Genomic DNA, 21821 nt, shown 5'->3' with positions numbered 1-21821 from the left:
AACCAAAGCCCGATATTCGGCACGGAGACAACCAACACCTCTATACAGGGTTTCCAGAGCCAGCGTAAACAATCCGAGACACTCGCTCCTGTCATCATCCACCTCCCCCCTCTGCACATCACCACTTATCCCAATCCCCCCTCCTCCTCGCCTGACGGCGCAGTCTATCCCCTACGACTGTTCCCGTCATCATGAGTATGGCCCCACCACTTCCCCCTGCGTCCCTCGCGGCCGAGTCCTCATCGAACCGCCGCGACCCGCTCTCGCCCGCGCGTGTCGTTCGTCCAGCGAGTGTCTCGACGCCGAGCATCACCCCCTTTCTCCCCCCGCCACCCATCCATGGCTCGACAACGACCACCACTGGTCACGGCCCGGTCTCCAAGGCCTCGGGGACTGCTACTGCACCGACCTCGGCAGTGCCGGCACACCGCCAGCTCGACGGCAGTGCAGTTCCGCTCACCGCACCAGACTCGCCACTCGCGAGCCACCCGTACTTTACGCATGCTGCATCGCTCAGCGGCAAAGCAGCTGCGTCGGGAGCGACACCGGTACGTCCTCATGGACGCGGGCACCGCGTTACTCGTTCCGTTGGCTGCTTCCCCGTCTCGCCCATGGGCGACTTTGGGGTCGAGTCGCCGCGCCCAGCTCAGCGTGAACCTCTCCTTCCTGTGAGTACTGTTTGGAACGGATGACTATGATGATGCTGATGAACAGACCAACCCCGCACTCTGGACTCGTGAGCTATTGAGTACAGAGCACTGAAGCTAACGCCCAGCATCTGAACTCGCCCAACACCTCGGTTGGTCGCTGCGAACCGGCGGCGCGGACGGCACAGGACCTACGCTTCCCTCCCCCGTGGTCGAAGACGTCGTGACCTGGGTGTTGCGCTCTCGCATCGCAGGCAAGCAGTTCACCCGCGGTATCGACGGCTGGAGGTGAGTTTCCACAGTCCCTCGTCACTAACTCTACAGCGGCAACCGACCTCCTCCCTTTCTTCCCGTCCTCGCGCAGATGTCGCGCCGCTTACGCCGTACGGTGCGCGGCCGCCGCGCGTCCAACTCGTTCTCCGAGGCCGACGCTGTTGAGGAGGATGATGAGGACTCTGACGGTGTCACTCGCGTCAAGCGTTTGGCCAATGCCTTTGACGCCATCACCTCGGCCTCAGAGGCAAGCGACTCAGAGCCCACCCTCTCCTTCCTCCGCGCCCAACTCACTGGCGACAGTGTCGAAGGGTTTGGACGCGTGACTCCCAAGACCAACGATACCCCTGTCTGGGCTCGCCGCGCGCGCCGCGACTCGACTGCCTCTGCAGTCTCCACCATGTCGGCTGCCAGCGGCATGTCGACTGCCTCGGGCCCCATCTGGTGCGATCGCCGCGATTCTGCTGCATCCGCTGCGAACATTCCAGCGTGGTCTGGCCGCGAGTCCATGATGAGCGATGCGATGATGGACGAGGCTATGGATGCGGTCCCCGACAGCCCCTCGCTGCCGCTTGCGAAGAAGAAGCCCGAGTTGGAGCAGAAGCGAGTCAGCGATACTGAGACCTCGCCGCCTCCCCCTTACCACAGTGACGCTGGACCTCCTAGCCCCACACGAACTGGCCTCCTCTTCCCTTCCGCCGCCGACACTGCTCCAGGCACGCCAGAGAACAATGACAGCCGGTCTGCCTCTGTCACTCCTCTGCATGGTGCGGAGATGGAGAGAGAGGAGAGCGACCACCTTCTCCGCATGGCTGCGCACAGAGCGGCCGGTGTCAACCCGTACGCAGCCCTCCGCCGCGAGAAGGGTCGTCCCAGTCTCCCCTCCGTCTCCATCCGTGCCGAGGACCCCGACGATGATGACGATGATGATGAACCATGGCCCAGTCTGCGCAAGGTGACGGCTCGCCCGCTGGCGGTCGATGCCCTCGCCCCTCCCTCGCCTGCCACCCCTGCCAACGTCGCTGGCATGCGCGTTCCCTCAACGCGTTCAGTGTCTCGCTCCGCTCCATCCTCACGTCGCCGCCGTGAGCGTGAGCGTGAGATGGAGAAGGAGATGGCTGTGCTCACGGATCGCATCCGCGAGCTCGAGGAACGCCTCGCAGCCGTCGAGACCCCGACTCCTATCCCCACTCCTCCCCTGCTCGTCACGCCAACCCCAGCCTCGCCAGTCAAGGCACCCATGACACCTGAGGCGCCGGCCGCCGACATCACGGATGTGTCGATGACAGCAGCGCACGTCTGCCCAACTTGCAGCAGCCCAACCCATTCTGCATCCAACTCCCCGCCCCGCTCCCCGGCTCCCGCCCCAGACCTCACCCCAGCCGAACGCAAGCGCTCGTGGCTCCGCAGCTTCGACCTCGTCGACGACGAGGGCGACCGTCCCCGCCTCCTTGACATGCCCATCTACCTCTTCCTCATGGGTATGGGCGTTGGTGTCGGGTTCAGTGCGGTCGTTGTACGCATGCTCTTTTCCAAGGCCCGTGGCTAGAGCGACTTGCATCCACACCCCATTCACCATTTCTCGCATTTCAGCACATCCCTATCAGGACTATTGCCATAAGCACCCCAAACCAATCCGACAACGGACAGGACCTCTTGATATTCATAAAGTCATTCCACCCCCCATTTTGTTGTTTAATACAGTCTGATTCATTGCAATGCCATCTTTTAACGCCAGTCGCTGTTCTCTGGTATGTGTCTGTGGTCTCGAGAGAGTAGAGAACGTGGATGGCCGCGGGGATCCATGGGGTGGACTGAGGCGTACACGGTAACCCGCCACCCGCGGGGTGGTGTGGCGGACGTGTTTCAACCTCAAGTACCGCGTCCACGCGAGTCCAGTCACCTTTTGATCTTCCTTCCTACCACTCACCCTTTCTCTCGACCCATCCAACACAACGCATCCATCAGGCCTCGTCCACCATCCTCACACTTCCTATACACCGTGCCTCCGTGGGCTGAGAACCAGTTGACCCACACTTGACCTAACACTCCACCGATTGGGGTGAGGCTGAACGGTTGAGGCCATCCACATCCATCCTCCTACGCCGACAATACTCTCACACGTCCACCTCAACATGCCCTCCAGTGGGGACGATGACAACCGCCCCCGTCGCCCGGGCAAGAAGAGCAAGAAGAAGCCCAAGACCAGGACCAAGACCAAGACCAAGACCAAAGGCGACGTTTCCCACTCGCCTGTTTCCAATATTGACCCTGGCGCGGCTGCCAGCGGCAATGAAAGTAAAAACAACGGTGGTGAGTGTTCGCAACTGGTTTCCCTTTGGCACCCATTGACATCCCCCAGGAGAAATCAATCCCAACGCCAAGTCCGAGTCCTCCCACGATCTGCCAGCGCATCCGGCCAACGTCATTGACTATCAAGGCTTCCCCCACATCATTGATCTGATCCTCCAAAACCCCCAGACTTGGCCCGTGATGCGACGCACCTGCAAGGCCCTGCGCGACCGTCTTCTCTACCGTCATGTGGTCGTCACCCTGGTGCCGGTGCGTCTCCGCGGCTACTACGACAACCAGGTCGCAGTCAAAAATGTACCTCGCACCATTACTGTCACCGACCAGGCCACTGGTTTCCAAATCCTCCCTTGTGGACGTACCAAAACGCCGTGGTCACGACCAACGGGCCCACTCAGAGCCTGGAGAGCACCCGCTATCTCGACATGACCTTGCCTATGGATGGGCAATTGATTCGCCTAGTTCATCCTGAGTTTGGAGAGGACAGGATCGAAGTAATTCGACTGTTCTACGATAAGGAATCCTTTACCCATCGCGTACAGACCACCGAGGACGAGCACAACTTGCCCGTGGGCGTGGTCTTCCCTTTCAACTTGCACAGCTCGTGGTTCAGAGGTCACATTAACTGTGACATTATGTCAACGCCAGTCTGTTGCGCCAACACACTCGTCACCAACATCTATTACGCCGCTGAAATCGGACCCATTTTTGGGCCTGTCTGTCCGGGCCTGTTCCGCCACCAACAAGATCTAGAATTTGTGTGCGTCTTCCACTCGGCGGACGAGGCCCACAGGGTTGATCTCGATCACCCCTGCGAAATACTCTTCAACCGGTCACCTGACGACTGGTGGGACCTCCTCGCCCAGCAAGTATTCTTCCAGATCCATTATGCGATTTGGTACAGGGAAGACGACTACTCGACTCACATCACCTTTGTCGACTTCCCTCCGAGTGATGACAGCAGTGACACACCTTCGCGTGTCGACTTTTTCAAACTCGTCACAGACCACGTTACCGGATGGGACTACAATTGCACCGATACCACCGACGACGAAGAGACCGATGAAGTTGTTGACGTTCTCAAGAAAGCGACGTTTCTTACCATGAGCGAGTACCAGGACAAGGTCGGCCTGGATATGTTCAGGCTTCAGACAATCCCCTGGTAGGGTCTGTTTGAAGCTGAGAAACTAAAGCCGATGCAGAGCTGACAGTCCCAGCCGTCCGTCTAAATACATGCCCCAGACTGTTTTGTACTCTTCCCCCAGCCCATTGTGAACATGCGTGAAGTATGACTGGATACACGACCCTCGGAGATGCGGAGTACAGTATGGATGGAAATTCGACATGTGACAGGTGCAAGCTGGCTAGCCACCACTACGGCAGAACCAATTACAGGAGAACCACTGGCAGGCTCGCAGTTATCGCCCACAGAGGCATAGGTTCTGTCAGACTCACTCATCTACGCACTTTATGATGTTGATTTTCACAGTCAGAGATTAGCTAGACCAGCTAGACCGTCTACGTGGAGCATGGCAGGTCTTGTGGGGAGTTTACCTTGGACTTCTGGCATTTGTTTGGTTTATCAGCGGATCAGCGGGGTATGATTTTTGGACAGCACATAATTAGTGCATCGCGTGTCGACATGTCGACATGTGTCCTGCATCGATAGACTGCATGACCCCTTCTACCACCTCCCTTTCTACCAGGTGGACCGTGTATAGATGCTGTGTCGTGAGTACACAGGATGATCAGCGGTAAAAAGGGTCCGCTCGCCCCCACCTGGTGTCCATCCCCAACTCCTCGCTTCTTTTCCCACCTTGCAACCACACTCTTCTCTATGGATCCCGGGAAGGAACTTCCTGCTGGAAGTCGTGGCGCTGGGAACACCCATTCCCTTCCCACCAGCAACGCTGCCAGCCTGGTGGCGACAGAGGTCGATGGTCTGTCCTCCTCAACCGACGGCCAGTCTTATCTGGTGAAACCATTCAAGAGTCCTCCCTCGGGTTACGGCCCAACAACATCCAATTACAAGCCGCTTGACAACGATGCGCTGAATCATATGGGTGAGTCAGCACTTCCTATTGCGATCCTCCGGCCTTTGCCATTTCTCATTCTGTCCCTCCATCTTCGCCCTTCTTTCCCTAGGCTGATGAACCAGTCACCAACTCCAACGATGTATGGCTGGATAGCAATTACTTCCCCCACATTGTCGACATGATCTTGTCCTATCCCGAGAACTGGCCAGCTGTCCGACAGGTGTCCACTGCCTATCTCGCCAAGATCACCCCACTGCTGTTCGAGCACATCGTTATTCGATCGGCAGAACTGAGCAGCAGCGACATGTGGAGTCGATATAGGATACGCCCTGATCCTCCTTTCCCGACCGCGTTCACTGTAACTGGAACCACCGGAACGCAAGTCTGGCCACCAGCTTTCTATCAAGGATTTCCTGAGGCCCCCATCAAACAGCCAGACATGGTTGCCAAACTTGCGCTGCTCGAACATACCCACACAATCGATATCCACTTCGGCTCGGATGAAGACGATCTGAATTGGATCTGCCAAACGGTACTCTGTGCAATTGAAACTGTCCGACTCTTTTGGTGCAGTGCCACGGCCCTTGACGAACGACGTTTCTCCCAATTGCCGCCGTTCGAGCCAAACAACCTCGTATTATTTCCCTTTGATCTGGACGGCAACATCTTCCGTCTCAACGCGGATGAGATAAAAGACAGCTGGACCATCGAGCCTATTTATAAATCCCACAAGATTGTTTCAAACGTGTACATGTCTTGCGAAATGGGTCCCTATCTGACCCCAGCTTGGGACGGTAACGCGTGTTCGTTCGCCAACCACACAGTGTACTACTTCCACGACGAAGAGGACGGCCAGCGACTCCAAATTTTTGCGTCCCTCGGTCGCCGTTCAACCACAGCGGCGGCATCCTGGCAGCACTGGGAGGCAGCCATACTGGAGATCGGATGTCTGCTTGTCTGGGATGTCCCTGACAGAACTACTTTGACCATTGTCAACTTTCCTACAAACCCCACCCTGCCTGTTTTTCCATTTGTAGCGACGGATCCGAAAGAAGTTTTCAAGAATCTCCTGCAACTTGAAATCAGACACCCAGACGACACAGAGAACGAATCGATAGAGTTAGTCGCTCAGGTCAAGTTCCTTTCGAAGGAGGAGTACATCGACAAGGTGGGACGTCAAACATTTGAGCTAGAGACTGTCCCTTGAACGGTCATGGTACTGTATCATTGATGTCGTATCATGTTCTGGTGGGTTTTAATAGGAGGGGCATGCATCCTGTGTACACTACGGACGCGACGACTCAATCCCTCCATAGTTTACAAAACCCAACGCCTATGTACATACAACTCAACCACCATCGCGTAACACAACTCAAGCACTAGCCTTTGCCATGCTCTCAAGCTTGCGCCACAGAGCTGAGCGGTGACCCTCGTCCTGCGCCCACTTGCCCGGGGGGGCTGGCGAGAACTTGTGGTTGAGGAACCTGCCGCCGATACGTTTCTCGGTGTCGTCGGGATTGAGCGCGACCTTCGACAGGGTCAGCAGATGTCCGTCTCCAGAGGCGCATTTACTCACATAGACAGGAATGTTGGCAAAGGGAGCTGTTCCGACCATAAATCCAGTCTTCTCAGCCAGCCACGTCACCCAGTTGAGAGGGAAGGGGAACGCGTCGTGGGTAAACGTCCCATCGCCGACGAGTCCCGGGTGGACGTGGAAGAACTTGAATTGGGGGAACCGCTTGCTCTGCTCAATCATGAACGCGTCAATGACGGAACTGTCGCGAAGCGACTGGGCCATGAAGAAGCCCGTGGTTGTCCAGTAACCCTTGCTGGCGTTCTTGAGGCTGAGGTCCTCGACCTTGAGCGAGTCGAGGGAATTGCCTGGGTTGCAGACGGACACAACGGTGGCACCAGGGGCGAGGGCGCCGCCTTCCACAAGGAGCTGCGAGATGATGAACCGGGAGATTGCCTGGACAGCGAATGCGGCGCCGTCGCTGCACAGTTAGTAGGACCGCTTGATGAAAATCCATGCTGGGGACTCACCCATCCGCGTTTTCGGCGTAGGTCTTGACCGGCACACCGTTTTGGGTCATGACCTAACTATCAGCGTCGTTTACACGGCAGCGACATACAAGGTAGTCGATCTTGGCAGCTCCGGCAGCCTCCTTGACCGAGGCCGCACACGCACGCATGGCGGGACGAGTTCTGCATGGTCAGCCACAACCGGCAAGTGCAGTGCTACGAGGGTCCGGTCCACTCACGAGATGTCACCCTGGACGAACTGTGTATCAATCTTGTTGCTTCCGGGAGCCAGCTCTGAGCAGCTTTCGAGTACAGCGTTTGCGCGGCCTGCGTTCCGGCCAACGATGATGATACGTGAACAGCCAAGACGGGCAAACTGGCGAGCGACAGCCGCACCAACCCCCGTGGTTCCACCCACGACCACGAGCGTCTTTGGGCTCGTGAGGTGCGTGGTCTTGAGCGCTTTGGCGGCGTCAAAGGGCATTGCTGTGATGTGAAGTACTATGTGAGTCGTGTTCTTTGGGGGCATCGTCTACCTACTTTCAACGTCGCATTATATAGTATGGCGGTGGGAGATTCCATCCACACTAAGAGAGATCTCAATACAGAGGAGATCCCACTAAGAGTCTACTAAATCTCCTCAATGAGGAGATTCAGTAGACACTAAGACGCGATGCATACACACTAAGCCAATCCGGCCGTCGGTCTACACGCCAAGTCACCCAGGCCGTCGGTCTACCGCAAGTGAAGTACTTTATGTACATGCCGAGGCCGAGGGTAATGATGTCATGATAGCGAGGCTGTTTGCAGTCTCACCAGCAGCACCGACGACGAGACCAAAACCGGCGCCCGTCGACGGCACTTCCATCGGCCATCGTGGTGTTGGTCCACGCAACCGGCCGAGCTTGCAGTGGTCACACGAGGTCACCAAGATAAAGACCGATTACAGACTTCCGATCCGACGATCGACGGGGCATATATACCGGATCTAACAGAGCGATCAGCTGGTTTGGCACGCCGGTTCCAACAACAGCTCGGTCCGGTGGTTGGGAAGGAGTAAAGTGGAGCAAAGGTATCCAGGAACAATCGTCGTCGTCATTAGTTAAACGAGGCAAACCAAGGATCCAAGGAACAGCCCCCTCTCTGCCGCAAGGTTCAAGCGGAGGCGGATCAAACGGATCAAAGACGAAGCGAGCGTATATTTAGACATTTGATTGTGTGACACCGGCAAGCCGGCTGCTGCTGCGAGTATCAGGTGCAGACATGCAGGGAAGTGTCAAGACGTCAAAAAACAGGGCCTGAGGGGGGGCTCCATTGTGATTCAGGTGACCTGAACGTCCGTTTGTCGGGTCAGGAATGCTTGATCGCCTGTAACGGTCTACCAACATGCTGGATCAAGGATACGCATAGATAATGTGTAAGAGTATGTGCTTAGGAGCTACTGTCTTGAAGCTGAGCCTGTTTGCAAAACTGCAAGCTGGTGAAAGTGACACAATAAGTCGTACTGGGGACGACGTCAACAACAAATGAAAAGGCCCGCCGTCGTCCCGTCCAGTGTGCGTCATGCTATAGGTCGTCCCTCGGCTGTGGCTCGCCGCCGTGCACAGCCAGGTCACCTTACGTCTGCCCCACGCTCGCCAACGCATGACCTGTCCCCTGTGCCGGCAATGAATCCCCGGTCAGAGGGCAGGGAGGAAAAGAGCGGTCGCCACCTGGCCACCTGGCAGTCGCAACGTCTCTGCCCTATACATACAAAGAGGTACACTCCCCCTGCTGGTTTCACGGAGACCCCCCAATTCTCTTGGCAGTTCCATTTCTGGCTTTCTGGCCAAGCCACCGGCTGCACATTATACTGGACGCCACTACAGTTCACTTTCTACTTCCCACCAACATCTCACCTCTACCTCAACCACCATGGCAGAGCATCACCCAGAGCATCACCGCCGACCTTCGGTAGTTGAGATCGCGCATTCGATCGACTCGGACTATGATGACCGCCTCGCTCTGGAGAAGCAAGGCTACAAGGTACGTACTCAACCTGGATCCTACACTGTCGGTCCAACCATGCTGTGGCATGCCTTGCGTCGGACCATCCTTCACGGGTCTCCGCTGTGCAGCTGCGACCGTCTCGACAGGCGGTGGTGCCTTGCACCTAGCGGGGCCATCAACGATGCTCGTTCTTGGATCGGATGAACCTTGTTTGCTACTGGTGCTGACGGCAACCTCTCTTTTGTTTTGAAACTCGTCGTGCGACCATTCCAAACCCCACCCTTTTCTCCGTCCAACCTTGCGTCCTCCCATGTGCGACCCAACATACAGCAAGAGTTCTTACGCGAGTTTGGCAACTTGGCCACCTTCTCGTTTGCGTTCTCGATCATGGGTGTCTCGTCCTCTGTTGCCATCACCTTTACCACCCCGATGATGCTCGGCGGGCCCGCGAGTGTGGTCTGGTGTTGGTTCATCGGTGCCGTCTTCGCCTTCTTCATCGGTACTGCTATTGCTGAGCTGGTATCTGCCTACCCCACTTCGGGTGCTCTGTGAGTGTTCCAGTGCTTGCATGTGGTCAAGTTACCCCCATGGAGAACAGCACGGCTGACGCTATTCAAGGTACACGGCCTCTGCCCGCCTCGTCCCGCCTCGCCATCGTATTTGGGTCGGTTACCTCATCGGTTGGATGAACGTGCTGGGCAACATTGCTGGTGCGGCATCCACCGAATTTGGCCTGAGTGAGATGATCTGGTCTGCATATGGCGCCGCCCATCCCGAGTTCAGTGTGACTCCGGGCCAGACAGTCGGCCTGTTCATCGGCCTGCTATGCCTGCACGGTCTCCTCAACTCTCTCCGTACCAAGCAGCTGGCCTTCTTTACCCAGTTCTTCGTCTTCAGTGAGTCCACGGAGGTGTACGAGCTGGGCTGACGTCAGTCAATGTCGGTGTGCTGTTCTGCACTTTCATCGCTGTCCTTGCCAAGACCCCGCGCAGTGAGCTGCACACGGCCAAGTACACCTTCACGTATCTGGAGAACCAGACTGGCTGGTCGAACAACGGGCTCTCGTTCCTTCTTGGCCTGCTGTCTGTCCAGTGGACCATGACCGGTTACGATGCTACCGCCCACATCTCGGAGGAGGTGAAGAAGGCTGCCATTGCCGCCCCCGTCGCCATCTTCCTTGCCGTTCTCAGCACTGGTATCCTCGGCTGGATTCTCAAGTGAGTTTGGCCCCCACTAAGAGCATGTGCTAACAATTGCAGCATCTGCATGGTCCTCGCATCGGGTCCGCTTGAGGACCTGCCAGGCGCGTCGGACAACGCCTACCTCTCGATCCTCATCAACCGCCTTGGCCTGAAGGGCGCTCTTGCAGTGTGGTCTTTTACCATCCTGATCGCCTTCTTCACGCTCCAGACTGGTCTGCAGGCGAATGCTCGTGCCATCTTTGCCTTTAGCCGTGACCACGGTCTTCCTGATGGCAAGTTCTTTGGCAAGATCAACAAGTACACCAAGACCCCCATCAATGCCGTCTGGTGCTGTGTCATCATTTCCATTGCCCTGGGATGTGTGAGTGGCGTCGCCGCTGCATTGTATGGCTAACACTCTCGCAGTTGGACTTTGCCTCGCCCATTGCTTCAGCGGCCGTCTTCTCGCTTGCCACTGTGGCTCTGGACCTATCATACGGTCTGCCCATCTTCTTCCGCCTCATTTTTGCTGGCAAGGAAGGTGTCGACTTCAAGCCTGGCCCGTTCTACTTGGGTGACGGCCTCTTTGGCAAGTTTGTCAACTGGGTCGCCGTCATCTACATTCTCTTCGAGTGTATTATCCTGTCGTTCCCCGAAAACCACCCCGTCACTGGCCAAAACATGAACTATGCCGGTGTCATCACCATTGGCGTCATGCTCATCGGTCTCCTGTGGTACGTTGTGTACGCCCGCCGCCACTACTTTGGCCCCAACGACATGGTCGAGTTCCCGGTCGACCACAACAACTCGGACGAAGCCGTGCTTCACGAGGAGAAGAAGGCGGGCAAGGCATAACTGAACTGACCAGCATTATTCGAAAACCACACAAAAACGGGCATGGGGTGGTTTGTGCACTTTTGGTGAGCACGCTGTGTACCCCCTGTCATTCCTCCCCTCGACGCCGTTCCGCCGCCTGCCTCCATGGTCTCCCTTCACTCGATTTATAATTATCGTTTTCAAATCTTGTCCTGGAACAACAAACACGCGTCGTTCCGCTTTGAATCACAATTATGTCGGCGCTCGTGTTCGCGGTCGATGCTGGCAGAGTGGCGCGACTGTGGGCCGCCACGGTCGCACCACTCTCCCAGTGTCCTGCGCCCGACCGACAACTCTGTATCTACTCTGCTATGCAAGACGAATGTCTCAATTGCGAACCAGTAAAAAGTATTGTGGTGGTGGTGGTGGTGGTGGTGGTAAAAGGCGGCGCGCCAGGGTGCATGGACATGGGTGACAGGCTACAATACAAGTGTTCCGGGTTGTATATCCCTCGCGCGGAGGCGAGCACAAGTGACGCGAGGGGATTGCTCTAGTATGCTATGGTAAGAGGAACCCATTAGACGGGGAGGAATCTGAATGGTACGGGGTGGGGGGATTCTGTTGGACTCTTCGGTATCTACGGTCGTCCGTGTTTGTGTGTTTAGGCTGACTCCCAGAAGAACAGCGCGTTCATGAGCATCCAGACGATCGCGGCTGGGATCGCGACGGCGATAGTTTCGCGCCACGTCTTGACAAGGAAGCTGTTCCGCGCACGCCAGAGCCAGCGGACGAATCCGCGGACGCGAGAGCTGTAGACAGCGGTCTTGCCCTTGTCAGCGACAAGGCTGAGGACTGAGACGTCCTTTGCGCGCGCGGCCGAGGCCCAGTCGGTTGCCGAGAGCATGCGAGGCACAGCACTCGGGCGGCGTGGGTTGGGCTGGAGAGTGGGAGTAGAGAGGAGGCCGGCGTTGGCGGAGCGAGACATGGAGCCCAAATCGGCGGCGTAACTTGAACGACGGGAAAGGACAGGGGAGCCAGGGACCTCGGCCATCTCGGGGTCATAGTCGTCGGTGTAGAACTGCATGCGAGGGCTCAACAGTGGGGAAGTGGGGGCAGAAGGGGCCGGGGTAACGATACCGGCATGCCTTTCACGGGGCGACGACTTGGCCAGCGCCTGGAGGTGGGTGGCCGAGCGACGGGATGGGAGTGTTAGGGGCAGGCTCGCCTGTCGCCGCTTCTCTTCGGGTGGGCTCATACGCCTAGCCTCAGCACTGGCAGATGAACGCGCCCAGGCAGTGCGAATGTTGGTGATGAGGAGGAACGCGATGGTGAACAAGGCAAAGGGCAGGTAAACACGCGTGTAGACGCTGACCTGGTCGGGTAGGATGCACGGGCGGTCAGCCTGCCCAGAGTTAAATTCGGTGGGAGGGACAAGCGAGAGGAGTTGCAGGCCCGGACGGCGGATGCCAGCAGACGACGAAAAGGACTTGACTGTGACCTCCTTGACACCGTTGGGGTGAGTGACGTGACAGTAGTCATGGTCGTCGCCGCTGAACACAACGGTGGGTTTGATAACTTCCAGGAGGAAACGCGAAGTGTCGCTTCCCAGAAGATTCTGATAGCCGGGGCCCACACCCTTTCTGATTTGGCCTCCCGACTCGCGAAATGGACCACAGCTCAACCCCTCTTTGCGGTTGAGAGGCACGTGCGAGATGAGGATGGGAGAGTTTGGTCGGTCTGAACAAGGTCAGCTCATGTTGCTCACTCACGGGGTCGCGGGGGTACTCACTGCGACCCAGGTTCTTGACAAAGGTAATGACGTTTTCGTCGACTCCGTCCCACTCGCCATACTGAACTTCGGCGTAGTAGCGGCGGTAGTCTTCCTCGATCAAGCCAACGGCATCCAAGAGAATGATGGTGTGGTTTGCAATTTCCACTACAGTGTTGATCTCGCCAAAGTGGTCGGCGTAGCGTTGACGAGCAATCGTGGAGATGTCGTCACCCTGTCGACCAAGGGGAATGTCGTGGTTCCCTGGAACAAAGTACATGGGCGTGTCCGAGTGTAACTTGAAGATGGAACGGAACAGGTCATGGTAGTCGCTGTACCTGTAACGTGTCAGGGCGGGGGGTTCTCACGCTGAAGAGCTAAAACCTACTGTCGGCTGCTCATGGCTCCACGTCCATAGTCGAGCATGTCGCCAACGAACACGACGGCGTCGATACGACCGAGACGACGGACGATGTTCCAGCTCTTGCGCATAAAGAGTTCCTCCATGCGCTGCCTGACGGCGTTGGCCCATGGCGCACCGTCTTCTGGGTGCGAGTAGAGGGGGTGTGGGACATGGGGGTCGGCAATGAGGACAACGTGTTTTGGCGTCTGTCCACCCTCAGACTCGTTGCGAATGGCCGAGTCTGGGAAGCGACAGCTGGAGAGCGAGTAGAAGAACTAGAAGCGCGCGTTAGAGCAGTACACGACATTTGAATCGATCAGGCGGGCCACACACTCACTTCGCCGACCTGCACCCAACGTTAGCTAAAGCATTCGCCGTGGGGGAGGGTGGTATGCGCTCACCTCGTACCAGATGACGAGAACGACCCATCCGAATCTCAGAGCCAGGAGCTGCGTTGAACGGCTGCGAAGTCCCGACCGGCGGCTCCGTATGGGCGCAGGGCCTCCTTGAAGCGCGCCTGGGGCTGGCGAGCGTACACGGGGCGAGTACATGTATCGAGAACGGCGATGTGACGTTTACGAGACGGTGTTGTGGACGCGTGGAGGGCGGTATATACCAGAGGAGTGGTGAAGCATAAAGTGGACGACGGGTGGTGTCTCACTGTGCGCGCCAGGCCACAGGTGTCGTCTCGCGGTGGCGGCCAGAGATCGAGGCTTTGGGCGGGGGGTGTGGCCCAAGGTACGTCTGTGGCTTGAAAAGGGGGGGTTTCTTGACGACCCGGCGGCGCCGAGTGCTGCGTTGCGGTTGCGTTTTTGATGGTGTTGGAGGAGAGAGAGGGAAGGCGTGTCCACACGTTTTTTTCCGGAGAGATGGAGAGGGAGACGCAAAGTGTAACGAGGTGTGGGATGCGAGGAGTAGTGTCAATGCATATATAATGGAGCGCGGCCCACACTGCAAGGTGTGTGTGTGTGTGTTTGCTGTATGCATGTGTGCATGTGTGTATGCACGCGTGCCCAGGCGCCCAGGGATCCAGGGACCTAGTGGTGGCCTAGTTGTGTGTGGGGGGTGTTGCACGCGTGTGGGCAATTCAAAAGGATTCAAAGGAACGGGTTAGGTGGGGGTGCATTAGGGCATTAGGAGAGCCAAAATCTGCTTCCGTTGCCCCCCCGCTATCCCACACCCGGGATTAATGATTATAAAAATGACATTAAACAAATGCACCCACCCAGGGTTCCAAGAGAGTGATGGGCGTGGCCATAATGACGTTTTTTCATGTGGTGCGCGCGTTGTGCACCGCCCGCGCCGCCCGTGTACCGCCAGTGACGCCGTTGGCCGCTGGCCCGCCGCCGTTCTCTCCCTGGCTGCGCGGGACCTGCGCTCCTGGTCTGCTCTGGGTCGTCACCTCGTCCCGCGCATTTCCATGGCAACTCGCTCCTTCTTTCCAATCCATCCTCCACACCCCCACTCATCTTAAAGTCCCACATCCGGCGACTCATCCACACCCTCCACCTAGACACATAGCCTACCCAAGCGTAAAGCAACCTGCCCACCGTAAGCATCGACCTCATCCATTCACTGGCTTGCCATCGGTCCCACAACACCAGTCATCACAGGTCGCGTGGGAAACGACTCGCAAGCTCTTTGCCCGATCATTCCGCTGACCACGCCTTCTCGTCCTCGTACAGATGTCCACTCCCCAGGCTCAGCAGATTACCCAGAACTTTATCAACCACCCCTACGTCCAGCAGGCCCACAAGACCGTCCAGGGCCAGCTCACCTCGCTTGACGCCGAGCTCTCCAAGTACACCGTCCTCCGTGACATTGAGACCAAGACCAAGGTCCCCAAGGTCTACGGCGTCCTCGCTCTCGGTGCCTCGTGAGTGGCAATCAACAGCTGCATTGCATCTGTGGTGGTTGGATGGCCTTGATGGCTTTCTAACGCGGTTCCGCAGCGCTGTTTTCCTTATCTTCTTCAACCTCTTTGGTCTCGCCTCGCCCATCTCCAACCTCATCGGCTGGGGTCTCCCCGCCTACCTCTCGGTCCAGGCTATCGAGTCGCCCTCGACCAACGACGACAAGCAGTGGCTGACTTACTGGGTATGTTTACTTGATTGATTTTTTTTCTTTCTCTCTCTGTTTCTCCTTCGCGCCGGATGATGGATGGTGGCTTACCCGGTGCGATAGATTGTGTTCGGCACCTTCAACCTGATCGAGTCGTTTGCCATCCGCCCCATCCTCTACTGGGTCCCCCTCTACTTCGTCTTCAAGACTCTCTTCACCATCTGGCGTAAGTATTATTTGCATGTTTGCGGCCTTGGCCAGCGCCCGAAACGCCATTCTCACGCTCTCTCTCCGCAGTTTTCCTCCCTGCCACCCGTGGCGCTGAGACCCTTTACTTCAACGTCCTCCGCCCCGTTGTCGCCAACGTCAAGGCCCGCAGCGCGGTCCCCCCCGCGGCTCCCGCCGCTGCCGCCCCCTCGTCGTTTGAGCGTAAGTGGCTGCAAACGCAGGTTTGGAAATGGGTGCTGATGGATATTTTTTTAAAAAACAGACGAGAAGACTCTCTAAACGCAACCACGCTGCGGCAACGCGCCCGTACGGCATGATCAACGACTACGAATACACGATCAGTGGGAGCGTTCACTACTTGGATGCAGTTTTCTGCATGTTATCATGTTCTGAACGTGGCGGAGGAGGCTCTATACAAAACGATGTTGATGGCGGAGCGATGAATGACGATGACGACGACGGTGATCACGATGACGCTCATGTGTGGGTCACAAGCGCACGCGTCAAAAGAAGTACGCCACGGCGCCCAGCCTCTGGCTCGCCCGCGGGTGGGATAACAGTTTGGCGTATCCACCTGTTATTTGAAAGGCCATGTGCGGCCCGTGGCCCGTGGTCACGTCCCTGTGGACCTGGGCTCGTCGCTTCGCTCGGCGGCAAGGATGGGTGGGCTTTTCCGCCAGCTTTTCCGTCCTCGCAACCGCCAGGCGCGCTGAAGATTCTTTTTGTTTGCCTGCAAGCGTAGCCGCGAGCCTGTCTGTGCGCTCCCATTCGGCGGCCGGGAGCCCGCCGGAATGCATATGGGATGCGTGCGTCGCCCCCACCCCTTTGCCAGCCAGAGCACACCTTGGCGCTTGTTGCTTTACTGGGCTCGTTGGGAGTTCTGCCGACAGACAGATTTGCTGCCGCCAAACAAGCCGAACGACCCTGAACAAGAGGTGGTACGAGAGTTTGGCATCGAAGGTTGGTCGCGTAGGCTCGGAATCTTGGATGTCTTTGTCTTCATCGTCATTCGTTCACTTATAACTTCTCGGTCAGCTGTGTAGAGATAGCATAGCTCTCCCACATATCGCCAAGTTTCACTCGACGGAGGACCCGACACACTCTCCTTCCACCTCGCCAGTTGTTGTGCGACATTCCCCCTTTCGGCCAAGCCCGATTTTACAAGTAGCCTAGTTGCCGCTGCCACTGTCAACAATCGCTCTCTTTCCCAGCATGTCTGCTCCGGCTTCCTCGCTCATTTCGCGCCCCACTGGCCTCGTCGACCTCGAGTCGATGAAGTCGTGGGGTCTTGAGAGCCTCTCCAAGGCTCGTTTCTCCTTTGACACGTACGTGCATGGGGAGTCAACGGTCCATGGGCGCGCGCTGACATTTCTCCGACCACGTTTGATTCACAATTAACGCCTTCGCTTCTTTTGGGGAAACATTTGTTCGATCTCGCACTCTCGTGACCCCGTCGACACACACACACATACACACATGTGACGCTTGTTCGGCTTCTTCCGTGTCGCTGTCTCCACACGGTCCTCTTACTGCGACGTTTACGCTTTGATCTGTGCTTTACCGCAATCACCCGTCACTCGTACCACTCGCTCTGCGTACCTGCGTCTGTGCGTTCTGCTACTGCCTGTCGATTGGCACCGAACAGCAAGACCACCGCCGCCACCATCTTGACGGCCATCATCTCGCTCCTTGTCCTTGAGCAGGTTGTCTACCGCTCGAAGAAGGCTCACCTTCCCGGTGACAAGTGGACCATCCCTATCATTGGCAAGTTTACCGACTCGCTCTACCCTTCCCTTGCCAAGTACAAGAAGCAATGGTACTCTGGTGAACTCTCTTGCGTCTCGGTGTTCAACATGTGAGCCCTCCTTTGCGTCCGCGGGTAATGTGGCTCCGCCACACGCCACCGTACATGCTTTGACAGCCACTGACCATCGCTCCCAGCTTCATTGTCATCGGCTCGTCGAACAAGATGGCCCGCAAGATCATGAACTCGCCCAACCACGCTGAGCCCTGCCTCGTCGCCTCGGCCAAGAAGGTTCTCCTCCCCGAGAACTGGGTCTTCCTCCACGGCAAGGTCCACTCGGACTACCGCAAGGCTCTCAACGTTCTCTTCACCCAGAAGGCTCTTTCGATCTACCTCCCCATCCAGGACCGCATCTACCGCCAGTATTTCAAGGATTGGCTCTCGTGGGGTGACCACCGCCCTACCATGCTCGCCATGCGTGACCTCAACATGGAGACTTCGCTTTCGGTCTTTGTCGGCGACTACCTCAACCAGGCTGAGAAGGATGAGATCAACGAGAAGTACTGGCTCATCACCTGTGCCCTTGAGCTTGTCAACTTCCCGTTCGCCATCCCCGGCACCAAGGTCTACAACGCTATCAAGGCCCGCAAGATTGTCATGAAGTACCTCATGCGTGCTTCCGCCGCGGCCAAGATCCGCATGGCCGACTTTGACAACGAGCCCGAGTGCCTTCTCGACGCTTGGGTCCGCGCCATGCTCCTCGCCAAGGCTGGCAAGTCGGAGGAGGCTGAGCTCCTTTCGCGCGAGTACAGCGACAAGGAGATTGGTCTTGTCATTCTTTCGTTCCTCTTCGCGTCCCAGGACGCCATGTCCTCTGCCATCGTCTACGCCTTCCAGCTCACCGCCGACAACCCGCACGTCCTCGAGAAGATCCGTGAGGAGCAGTACCGTATCCGTGGCGGCGACCTCGACGCCCCCCTTACCTTTGACGCTGTCGAGGAGATGGTCTACACCCGCGCCGTCATCAAGGAGGTTCTCCGCATCCGTCCCCCCGTCATCATGGTCCCCTACCTCACGACCAAGGCCTTCCCCGTGTCCGAGAACTACACCGTCCCCAAGGGCTCGATGATCATCCCCGCTTTCTGGAACTCGCTCCACGACGAGACCTGCTACCCCGAGCCCGACGTGTTCAAGCCCGAGCGCTGGCTCCAGAACGAGGACGGCTCTGCTCCTCTTGCCGAGTCCAAGCCCCAGAACTACATGGTGAGTCATGAGAAAGAGAGAGGCGCGCGTGGGAGAGAGGGCGGGAACAAAAAATACTTCCGTCGGCGATCGCCGGTTGTGGCACCCAAAACCTCCTCTACATCTTCACGACACTCTTCCATCTCTTGGAACTCGTTTCTTTCCTCTCCAGAGACGTAAAGACAACAGCTGACGTCCAAAGGTGTGGGGCTCCGGACCGCACAAATGTATTGGTAAGGCTTACGTAATCCGGAAGAAACGCGAAAAACAAGCGTGGAAAGACGGCCTGAAGGTCTAGAGGCTGACTGCCACTCCAGGTCACCAGTACGCGTCGATGCACCTTACCGCCACGCTCGGCACCGCGTCGACCATGATGGACTGGGATCACAGGCGTACCCCCGACTCTGACGAGATCAAGGTCATTGCTGGGTGAGTTGGACGAAAGTGGCCTGGCTGGAACGTGGAAGACAACATCAGTTAGCTGACTCGTCGCCCAGTATCTTCCCCCGCGATGACCTCATCCTCAAGTTTACCCCCCGCGTGTAGGGACCTTATAGAGACACGTGTAGAGGGGGCACGCACGACGCCACGGGGATTGATTCGGTTACCCGTCCCAGTCGATGGAGCAACACCGCCGCCCACACTGTCCACTCGTGCTGCTATTATTTATTACCCCAAACCCCGCCCACAACCCAGATCACATCTTAGTGTCCGTGTGCTGTGACGGCACGCGCTTGCGTGCCATGCCAGCCTTGGGAGTTGTTGCGCCTTAACAATAATGCCATTCTTGACGACTTGGCAAGCGTGCTTGTGTATGTGTGAGAAGCAGGGCCAGTCCCTGGCAGCTGGAACGAGGCTATGTGGCAGGTGCTTCACTATACTAGTTCTCCTGTGCTTGGGAGATACGATATCTGGACACCATTGAGCATTGGCGGGGTACTTGCGCGCCCTCGGCTTTGATGGAGACAGATGCGGATTGTCTTGAACATCATGCCTACCGTTCTTTGCGTGACCTGTACTTCCAGGCATTACCGACAGGTATGAGACGAATGGGAGGAGCGGGTTGACACGAGCTGGGCAGAATGAGTTGCTGGGCCCTGCGTGGGGGCAATACTGACATGTTGTCAGTGGCAGTTGGCTGTAGGAGGGAGCGGAATCCCTGGAGTGTACACACACAGTTTAGATGTGGCAAGGAAGGTGAAACCGGACACAATAATGAATGCTTTTGTCGTTGTACGAACCGTGCGTGACGATTGGGCCTCAGCTAGAGTCATGCAACTGCCAAACACGCTGTGCCCTTGCCACCACAAGGCGACACCGCTTCACCCACCGTCACATGGGTCACACGGGCGGTGGCAACGCCGACGCTGGGAAGGTGGCCAGGTATGTTCGTTCGGCCACAGTCACAGTGCAAGCCGCACCTGGACCGGACGACTCCAACCAAGTCCCGCTGGGACTCTGGGCACGAAGAACACCGGTCCTCAGCCTCGACCGAGGTTAGCGTGGCCGTCCGCAAACCCAGGCCACACCACAGCTTGCAGAGGACCGCCCGACCCCACCACCTTCACCTTGTGTAGTCTCACTGTGTGTTTTACTGTCATATACATGTTGTGATCCATATGGCTTGCTCTGACAGTCTCACAACTACTTCTTCTGCCTTACCTGCGGGGAAATCTTCCAAAACGAGAGACAGTACCGAACATCACTGTACTTGGTCGCCGCAGAGGCGGTAAACTGCGTCGAAGGCGGCGAGGTGTTGATCCTTGGGTGACTCAACTGCAGATGACCAATACAGACACACGGCCACACCGGTCACTTGTCCCTTGGCATGATTGATTCAACGTTGCCCAAAGGCCAGCAACAGGGCCGCTGAAGCCCATGTGAGACCGGGCTGACGCAAGTGCTGCGCCCGCTCCATTCCGTAAACCCAGACGACCGCCCACTTGCCCCACTCCACCGCCTTCCACATAGGCAGTCCTATATGCACTGTATGGGTGTTCTGCGGGGCATCAATGTCGCTCATTTCTTGGCTTGCTCTGATGGGGAGTCAAGCGGCCTGGGTGGAGCCAATCCTTCGAGAAGTGGAGGATATTTCACAAGGGGGGGGGGGGGATCATGGGAAACGACGGGTCGAGTCGGTGATCGATCAGTGATCAGTGATCAGTGATCAGTGATCAGTGATCAGTGAAAGTCGGTGATTCGAAGTACGACTTTCTATGACCCGGGCACGGTTCGGTCCTACCCTACAGAGTCATACTGGGTCATTGGTCATAGTTTGGTCGTCGTAGCGGCCGCATGTACCGTCTGGCTACAACCCAGGCCAGCTCAGTCGACAAACCACGATGCACAACGAGGGCGCCTGCAGGCTGTTTAACGGCAATGGCTGCTAGAGGCTGCACTGCAAGCACCACCCGCATGCTGCAAGCGCGGGGCGGGACGTGCAGGCTCAGACCGCATTCTGCCAAATCTGAAAATCCCAGTGGCGGTTTGCGAATCGGTGCCCGAATTTCGCTGCCTGTCACCACGCGCATCGCACCTGTCTTCTTGCACTGTGCCATCACATGCATGTCGCGTACTATTCACACCTGTGCAAAATACCGCGCATCTCTGGCGTGCCGCTGGTGCTTTGCGCAGTGCATTTACCATGTGTGGAGGTCACATAAAGTCATACGCAGCCGCCGTCGTCCGCGCCTTGTTATTGCAATTGGTGCTGCATGTGACATGGTGACGGGGTGCAGGACCAGAGGAGCGCGCTTTTGCGCACAGGCGACCCCCTTCGAGAGCGACTTCTTGGGGCAGCAATGACCAATCCATGCGACCGTTCTCTCTGCTCTGCAAGGTATATAAAGGAGGAGGAAAGAGGCCATCTTGGCTCGATCCAAACCCCCCACCCGCGCACAAAACCACCTTCCGGAGAGATTCGCGAGGCCCCACTGGTGAGTAACCGTTGTTGCCACCCAGCCGCCATGTAGTCGGTCGTCCTGTAGTCTGTCTGTAGTGTGTGGTCGCATCGCATACCTTGTAGCCACCTCCTTCTTATAGTGCATGCATTGTGCGATGGAAACCTTCGGTGGTCGGTGATGGCAGAGAAACAAAGAACG

At 57.2% G+C, this 21821-nt stretch overlaps 8 protein-coding genes across 8 annotated transcripts; 6 read left to right on the top strand and 2 right to left on the bottom strand.

Moving 5' to 3' along the window:
* Window positions 1-191: 191 nt before the first annotated feature.
* On the top strand, window positions 192-2469 carry EHS24_001861 (uncharacterized protein; the record flags this gene model as incomplete). The annotated part of the gene is made up of 4 exons (XM_028617622.1): window positions 192-668; window positions 715-736; window positions 776-908; window positions 972-2469. 4 exons carry the CDS (start codon window positions 192-194, stop codon window positions 2467-2469), a joined length of 2130 nt encoding a protein of 709 aa, XP_028474085.1.
* A 586-nt stretch (window positions 2470-3055) lies between these two features.
* Window positions 3056-4396, top strand: EHS24_001860 (uncharacterized protein; the record flags this gene model as incomplete). The annotated part of the gene is made up of 3 exons (XM_028617621.1): window positions 3056-3233; window positions 3283-3582; window positions 3693-4396. 3 exons carry the CDS (start codon window positions 3056-3058, stop codon window positions 4394-4396), a joined length of 1182 nt encoding a protein of 393 aa, XP_028474084.1.
* Window positions 4397-5067: 671 nt separating this feature from the next.
* Window positions 5068-6473, top strand: EHS24_001859 (uncharacterized protein; the record flags this gene model as incomplete). The annotated part of the gene is made up of 2 exons (XM_028617620.1): window positions 5068-5293; window positions 5389-6473. 2 exons carry the CDS (start codon window positions 5068-5070, stop codon window positions 6471-6473), a joined length of 1311 nt encoding a protein of 436 aa, XP_028474083.1.
* Window positions 6474-6638: 165 nt separating this feature from the next.
* On the bottom strand, window positions 6639-7772 carry EHS24_001858 (uncharacterized protein; the record flags this gene model as incomplete). The annotated part of the gene is made up of 5 exons (XM_028617619.1): window positions 6639-6794; window positions 6843-7260; window positions 7310-7332; window positions 7399-7471; window positions 7528-7772. The coding sequence occupies 5 exons, from the start codon at window positions 7770-7772 to the stop codon at window positions 6639-6641; spliced, it is 915 nt and encodes a 304-aa protein (XP_028474082.1).
* Window positions 7773-9202: 1430 nt separating this feature from the next.
* On the top strand, window positions 9203-11313 carry EHS24_001857 (uncharacterized protein; the record flags this gene model as incomplete). Its single annotated transcript, XM_028617618.1, has 6 exons — window positions 9203-9313; window positions 9608-9825; window positions 9896-10173; window positions 10212-10494; window positions 10537-10840; window positions 10885-11313. The coding sequence occupies 6 exons, from the start codon at window positions 9203-9205 to the stop codon at window positions 11311-11313; spliced, it is 1623 nt and encodes a 540-aa protein (XP_028474081.1).
* Window positions 11314-11935: 622 nt separating this feature from the next.
* EHS24_001856 (uncharacterized protein) lies at window positions 11936-13996 on the bottom strand (the record flags this gene model as incomplete). The annotated part of the gene is made up of 5 exons (XM_028617617.1): window positions 11936-13011; window positions 13064-13380; window positions 13431-13720; window positions 13783-13791; window positions 13847-13996. The coding sequence occupies 5 exons, from the start codon at window positions 13994-13996 to the stop codon at window positions 11936-11938; spliced, it is 1842 nt and encodes a 613-aa protein (XP_028474080.1).
* A 1134-nt stretch (window positions 13997-15130) lies between these two features.
* YOP1 (ER membrane protein DP1/Yop1) lies at window positions 15131-16013 on the top strand (the record flags this gene model as incomplete). The annotated part of the gene is made up of 5 exons (XM_028617616.1): window positions 15131-15321; window positions 15398-15542; window positions 15630-15732; window positions 15804-15935; window positions 15997-16013. 5 exons carry the CDS (start codon window positions 15131-15133, stop codon window positions 16011-16013), a joined length of 588 nt encoding a protein of 195 aa, XP_028474079.1.
* A 933-nt stretch (window positions 16014-16946) lies between these two features.
* On the top strand, window positions 16947-19266 carry ERG5 (RNA polymerase C-22 sterol desaturase; the record flags this gene model as incomplete). Its single annotated transcript, XM_028617615.1, has 6 exons — window positions 16947-17059; window positions 17380-17589; window positions 17676-18741; window positions 18923-18953; window positions 19038-19149; window positions 19218-19266. 6 exons carry the CDS (start codon window positions 16947-16949, stop codon window positions 19264-19266), a joined length of 1581 nt encoding a protein of 526 aa, XP_028474078.1.
* Window positions 19267-21821: the final 2555 nt, after the last annotated feature.

Source organism: Apiotrichum porosum (genome assembly GCF_003942205.1).
Source record: "Apiotrichum porosum strain DSM 27194 chromosome Unknown scaffold_11, whole genome shotgun sequence".
NCBI lineage: Eukaryota > Fungi > Basidiomycota > Tremellomycetes > Trichosporonales > Trichosporonaceae > Apiotrichum > Apiotrichum porosum.
This window is presented reverse-complemented; position numbering and strand designations above follow the sequence as displayed.